Source organism: Gymnogyps californianus, chromosome 21 (genome assembly GCF_018139145.2).
Source record: "Gymnogyps californianus isolate 813 chromosome 21, ASM1813914v2, whole genome shotgun sequence".
Taxonomy (NCBI): Eukaryota; Metazoa; Chordata; class Aves; order Accipitriformes; family Cathartidae; genus Gymnogyps; species Gymnogyps californianus.
Window position 1 is genome coordinate 8322570 of NC_059491.1, and position 6822 is coordinate 8329391.

The following is a 6822-nucleotide window of genomic DNA, read 5'->3' on the forward strand; positions in this document are numbered from 1 at the left end:
GTGCTGCGGCCAAGTGCTAAGTTTTGTGTTGCTCTCTAATGCTCTTCCACTTCCAAGTCCTGCCTGAAGGATTCAACAGCCGATCCCCGTAGAAGGGGAATACATGAATTTCTCATGCCTGTTGTCAGGCCCTGCCAACTGGAATCATTTTACCCACAGATTTCTAGTCGTTATGTTCAAAATGGCAACATTTATGTTAAGGAAATTCTATTGGCTTTGGAAAAAAAGCCAGAGAAGGATTTGAGTGCAGAGATGCTGACCTCAGAAATACAGACAGACCAATCAAGCAACATTATGATAAAGTGTTTATTCATTTTTTTTAAATATCAAATTTTTTTTTTTACACATCAATTTTGTTGATAAACAGTCCCCCAATATTAAAAAAAAAAAAAACAACCAAAAATCAAAAAAAGAATCAAGTGTGTATTACTTTGGGCAGAACCACATCCCATTCTCCGATGACACAACCATTCCTCCCTTCAGCCACCTGCGAGGACAACCGCAGTATGTTCAGCCCAGAAGAGTAAATGACACAAATGCAACCAGCTTTAGGATTCCTGAGTATTGATTCCCTCAAGTTCCTTTAAGTGAGTTTGTAAAACTCTTAAGCTAAAAAGCATCAGTCAAAGAGTAACCCAAACCGCTACGCGTTTGGATCACGGACTAAGCCTCGTCTACACAGTGGAGGAAGAAATCTCTTGAACGCTTCAGAGGGGAATGATGTATACGAAACCGACCCCATTTCCCAAGCTGACTTCTGAGAGAGGCAGGCAAAAATACCTCTTGATTTCTCCTCTTTGAATTCACATTAGAGTTCTGGGGAGCCGTTTGGCAAGAAGTCCAAGTCTGGTGAAGAAACCTCTAGGATCTGTTCCTCCTCTTATCTGTAAATGGCATAGCGTTTTACAGAAAACTTATCTGGAGGTTAAGCATTCAGCAAGTACATGTAAATATTGCTACTTTTGAGGAAAGGAGACGGCAAGAGGGAGAGACAAAGACAGAAAGAAGGGAACGTATCTAGGAGGTACAAGGTTAACAGTCCCGGAGACCAAGCGTCTACGTAGAAAGTTGAACATTGGTAGCGACAAGGCAGAGATTGTCACGATAACGCAGCGTAGCTCAGCTCTGTCCAGCAGCAGGTAAACATGCCAGGGACCGTCACCAGGAAATATTTCCTCCTCTTGTCAGAATTATCTGTGCCTACCAGCTTTCAGATGTCGGTATTTCACTAAACATCACCTCTAAACTCACCTAGAGCCTCACGTACAGAAATAGCAAGAGGCCGAGTAAATTCCTTCAGTATCGTTAAGGAAAAGAATACATCTCAGAAACCAACAGCAAGGTACAGTGGCTTCAGGGAACACCCAGAAACAAGCTCTACAGACCCACAAGGGTCCCCACAGGCGCTGGCATCTTTATGAAGCAGCTTCCGAGTGTTGCTTTATTCTCTCTAGATGGACTTTTCATAGTGAAATCATTTTGCTAAGCTGACATGACATCAGTACATTGGAGCAGCGATTAATGAGGAGGGGGAAGAGAAGAGAGTGAAGAGCCTTATTTTAGGCCAGGATACTTGGCTCCTTGGAAACCTGAACAGCTTTTGGTGTTACCTTTATCCCCTGCTCTAGCCAACAAGCTGTAGCAGTCTGCTATCCCTGCTTAAATAGAAGTATTCCCACTTTGCAGGCCAGCTAAGCGCAGAGACCAGTTAAGGGATTGCTAAAGGCTGAGCAAAGGACGCGTGCATACAGCAGAGAGGACACACGTGCATGTTAAAACAGAAGACAACTTGTAGACGGCATTCGCTAAATACATGTTCTATGACATTTTATTTTAACCTTAAATACTCACCACTGCCCCAATTTTCTCCAACATAAATCTTGCTCCTAAAAAAATTATTCTCTAATTGAGCAGCACGTAGCCATTCACTCAAAGCAAGGCTCTGAAATTAAGAGATTTAAATCACCAGGCTTGGACCAACTTGATAAAATAGTTTTACAAGTATTTATCAGTTGGGGGTCAGGCTTTGTTTCTAGCAGTTCAGAGAAAGTTACCCAGGAAATTCTAGCACTATTGATAAATGCTTCAGTACAGCTTTGGCAGAAGGGCAGGTTTCAAAAACTATATTTGACAAAGAATAAAACTGAGCATTGAAGCAAATTGGCTGATGCTCTAAAGCTTTTATAGCATAAATCCTGTATACGCAGTCTAAATGTGGCCGTAAAACTAGAGCCTTTAACCAGTTTGGTGCAAAGCAGCAGTACTTCGTCTAGCTATTAGCAATTGCTTCTAAAAACATAAAGTGTAACTATGAAAAGGGTATAACATTGAATGGCTAACATCTGATGCTTCAAGAAGCTGGCAGTACATGAACCCGCAGGCTAAGGGCGCAAATTCAGCTCTCGTGCATCCAAGAGGGCCAACCCGCAGCTGGTAGCTGCGTACCAGATGGGGGCTTGCTCCCAGGACCACCTCACTTAGACCCGTGGCGTGAATCGGGAGCAGATTCGGCCGTTTAGACTGAGGATGCTCTGGATCCGAGAGCTGGGAGCCTCATTCTTGTTGCTGCTTTTGATAGTGAACCAGATGCAGATGGGAATGGGTCTAATAGATCTTATTTCCTAAGGCTTCTAGAGAGAGATCTGATGACACTGTACTCCTGTACCAGCCCAAGCGTTACCTTTTACAGAGGGGGCTTTCGCTGATTTGAGGTGCTCATTGCAAAGAGAATATTAAAAAAAAACTTTGGCGGGGGTAACTCGTACCACCTGTACGGTAAAGATCATAAAGCTGCAGTCTTGCCTCAGTAACTCATTTTGAACAGAGCCTCAAGCGAATTACTCGATGCTGCTCCGGCAAGGGGTTCCCAAACAGCCAAGCACTGCTTCCTACATGCGCATGGAGCGATGCCTGCTGCCGGCATCACAAGTAGTGGGATACGAGCTAAACCAGGCCTAGCTGGTCCGTTCACAGCTCATGCAGAAGCTCCGTTCGACAGACAGAGGAATGCCTTAAAGCTCTCTGTTATTCTAAAGGACCTCCTGGCTGCCCAAGCCTCTAAGAAAAATCTGACAACCACCGCTCACTGACATCAGAAACTCCTGCAAGTTCACAGATGAAACCAAATTTGTGTTGTTTTTAAATGCCACCCTGCATGAAAAAAACCCTAGCATACACGTAGGCAAATCTGCTAAGCAACAGGGAAAACAGAGCACCAGGAACACAGGCCTGAGACAATGATAACAACAAATGAAAGCCATGAACAAAAACACGTTTCCAGCCGCTGCTGACCCATCACTTCAGGTTTAGCTCAAAGCAGAAAGTTCAAGATGAACACTTGACACAAAGCCACTTCTGAGATTTGCAAGCGGGACTAAGTACACGTTCCTACTTAAAATTTGGTATCATGTTTCAGCCACACTTTCCTTCCCCTTCCCCAGCCCCAACAGTGTTTTGGGGCTTTGCAGAGCATCACAAAATAGTTCATCCCCCAAAAAAAAAGCATCTGGAAAGGGCTTCCTACAGCACAGCCTCGGTGAGTCCTCGTCATGGAGGCTACTCACCAGGGACTTCCCAGAAGGCCACGATGGTTATAATGCAGAAGCCACGTCAGTGCATTTGTTTCATAAACCCTACTAGGGAGCCCTCGCTCTTTAAGAGGTATTCAATTAGTACCCCACCGGCTGCTACAGGCTTTCCGCAGTTTGCATTTCCACAGCTGAGAGGTTGATCATCCCCAAACATCCAGATAAACTAGTGCAAAGCAGATTTCTTCATTCTTCTGATCACACCCCTGCTCGGTGCATAGAGAATGCATCCACTGAAACAGTTCGTTCTTCCCCAGGCAGAGGGGGATTAAGAGCCATAACACATGATTGGGTTGTTAAACAATTTCATCGTTAAGGTTTTGCCTTGAAGTGGTTGAGCTTGTTCTTTTGTATGGGGGAAACACGACGTGGGCAAGGCTAGGAAAAAAAAGTAAAATAATCCTTTTCCCTTCCCCCCACCTACAATACCAGCACATCTTCAAATAAGTTAAAACGTCTCTTAAGTTTTGGTAGCACCAAATTCTATCCCTTCCCTTCTTCTATCCCCACGTTGTAAACTTGAACACACTGGCCCAAGAGCATAAAAGGGTTTGGCAAAAACAGGCATCAGCCTTCCCCGTGCACACACAAAAACGCACGCTTCCAAAAACCCCCTCCACCTCTCACTCCTCTTGCAAAGTGTTACGCGTCTGTGGGCATCTACGTATCTTCAGTAGCTGCCGTAATAATGTCATCAGCGTCACAGATGGACGTTGGGTTACAAAGCACAGGAGAGCTAAAACAAATCCACAAAGCCCGTTTGGACAAGCGCTGCTTCGCCTCTGCGCCATACCGAACTCAGCGTGCACCTCCTGTCCCGTGCACACGCACGCACGGTCAATTCACTTCACAATCTGCTTTGCGCCGGACAGGGCAGTGATCTTAATGGCTTCTGCTTTTTATTCGTAACATTGGAGCTTATTCTAAAATTGTACATTTAAATAAAAATATTAATTTTAATCCAGTACGCATAATTAAAAGCTAGCCTGTCCACACAATGCTAGGACGTTTTCTTTCTTTTAAAAGGCCAAATCTAACGAGTGAAACAGAAGAGACAAGTTACTTTGGCTGCAAATAATTAAAAAATCTGGCTCAACATTCTGCTTGTACATTATGGTGTATAATTTAGATACGTCCTTTAAAAGAAAAGACACCCCAGTCAGCTGCCTCTTCCGTAGTTACGTAGGAACAACGATACTCTTGGCTAGCAAAATGAGAAGAGCAAGATCTGCGTTTCCATCCGCTTGTTCCAAAGCCTCAAGAGCTTCCTGCGTGGTAAAACCAGCGCCGAGGATCCGATCAACATCAGCCGCAGGGAAAGCGGGTGGTGGAGGAGCACCCGAGGTAAGTCCAGTATAGCCAGCTGGTGGGCTCAGCAGCGGTTCCTCACACCCACCCAATGGCCACGGACCTTCAGGAGCAGAACTGCTGCTTCTCCCAGGTGCTCCTGTGAGTAGGCTCCGAGTATCTTGAGGTGCACCTTCATCCAAAGCAGGTGTAGAGGAAACGGATGCGTTTTGCTCCAAAGTCGGACTGGTTGGACTCTGATAACCTTCTGCCAAAACCTCCGCCTGCTCAGAGCTCTGTTGCTGGTCAGATGTCGCTGCAGAATTCGCCACGACCAAATCACTCTTACCTGAAAACTTCTGAATCTCTAAAGCGTCTTCTCCGAGGGCAGACTGCACGTGACTGATAGACCCGGTGCTGATGTCTTCTAGGCCAGAATCACAAGGCTGTTTCCCCTCTGCTCTTCCACCTGCAGACCTCACCTCATAGAAGGAACAGCTCTGTTCCCGGCTGGCTGGATCTGAACCTTTCTGCTCATCTTCAGAAAGCCCCTTCTGCTGTGCTGCTGGCTCTTTGTGAACCATTTCCAAGTGAGAGACTTCTTCAGAGGCAAGGATTTTACATTCTCCTTTCCGACTGATAATCAAGAGCTGGTGAAGCTCTTTCAAGGCTGATGCTAGAGAGAAACATGGCTCTTCTGAAGGTCTTCCTGGATCCGTGTCCAGCTGATGGATGCTGGAGGGGGAAGAGCTGTCTTCAGCCGCCAAATTAGACAACTCATTATACTTTGCAGGAATTTCACTGGTGCTTTTAGACTGCGGGACATCACCGGTGGAAAGTGGATCACTCAAGGAGGACGCAAGCTTCAGCGACTCCACCTCCATGGAAAAGGCATCCGAGTTCAGGTCCGGTACACTTCTGTTCTCAGCCCGCCGCTTCTGCTCGCTTGCTGAGCTGTGCGCTTCAGCTACAGACTGCTCAACTACATCTATTTCCATGAAGGCTTCCGTATGCATGCAGCTACGGGAGGCTGACATTTGGATACTCCCTTTCACACAGGAAAGACCTGATTTCTCCTGTCCAGCTCCTGTCGTTTCTGTAGGAGGATTTTCTGGCTGGCTGGCTTCTTCCGCAACAGGTTTCTCAACCCCACCAACATGGCAAGGAGGTTCCGGGTCAGTTGTCTCAGTTTGCTCCTCCAGATGTTCCTTTTCTGGTTCTTTGCACATCTGGTGGTCTACGGGAAGCTCATGCTTTTGCTCCTGTTCTGCCTGTTCTGAAGACAGACATACGTCTTTATTTTGCCCGCGCTTAGCAGCAGTGTCAGCCAAACTATTTTCTTCTGTCACTTCCAAAGGATGTTCCTGACCGCGGTCTTGTTCTTTAGCGTTACATTCCTTTCGACTGTCAGCAATAAACGTTTCTTTGAGTGTCTTCTGTGAAAGGCAAGCTGGATTGCAACAGGTTACCTCCCCTGTCTGGGGAGAAGGGTCGTTATTTGCCAAGGAAGCGTTATTGGAAAGATGCTGTAATAAGAGAGGATGTTCTTCTTCTGGGGTTATCTGGCATTCAGTTGAAGACTCAAAAGACTTGATGGCTCTAGGATCAATGGGCTCTGCGAGGCTAGATTCGGATGAGCAAATTGAAGCAGGGGCAGAGACAGAACGATCAAGTAATTGATTTGTGGGATTACAGATCTTGGAATTTAGTCCTGAAGACTGGACTGGATTTTGAAACCCATCAGAAGCTGGTAATGAGGGCATTTCCAGTGAGGTAGTTTCTTTGTCACTATTCTCTAACAGAAGACAGAAAGAAAGAAGTAGTTAGGACATAGGAGAACCACTGTTTTCACGGTAGTAGCGAAAACTTAGAAACCGATGGCTATAAATACCTGGTCTGTGGCCCACTCCAGCTGCAGTAAACACACACTACATGCATCAAGGCTTCT

At 45.9% G+C, this 6822-nt stretch overlaps 1 protein-coding gene across 1 annotated transcript; it reads right to left on the reverse strand.

Moving 5' to 3' along the window:
* Window positions 1-294: 294 nt before the first annotated feature.
* RSC1A1 (regulator of solute carriers 1) lies at window positions 295-6822 on the reverse strand. Its single transcript, XM_050909475.1, has 2 exons — window positions 6766-6822; window positions 295-6669 (listed from the first exon to the last, which is right to left on the reverse strand). The coding sequence occupies exon 2, from the start codon at window positions 6635-6637 to the stop codon at window positions 4766-4768; it is 1872 nt and encodes a 623-aa protein (XP_050765432.1). The 5' UTR covers window positions 6638-6669; window positions 6766-6822; the 3' UTR covers window positions 295-4765.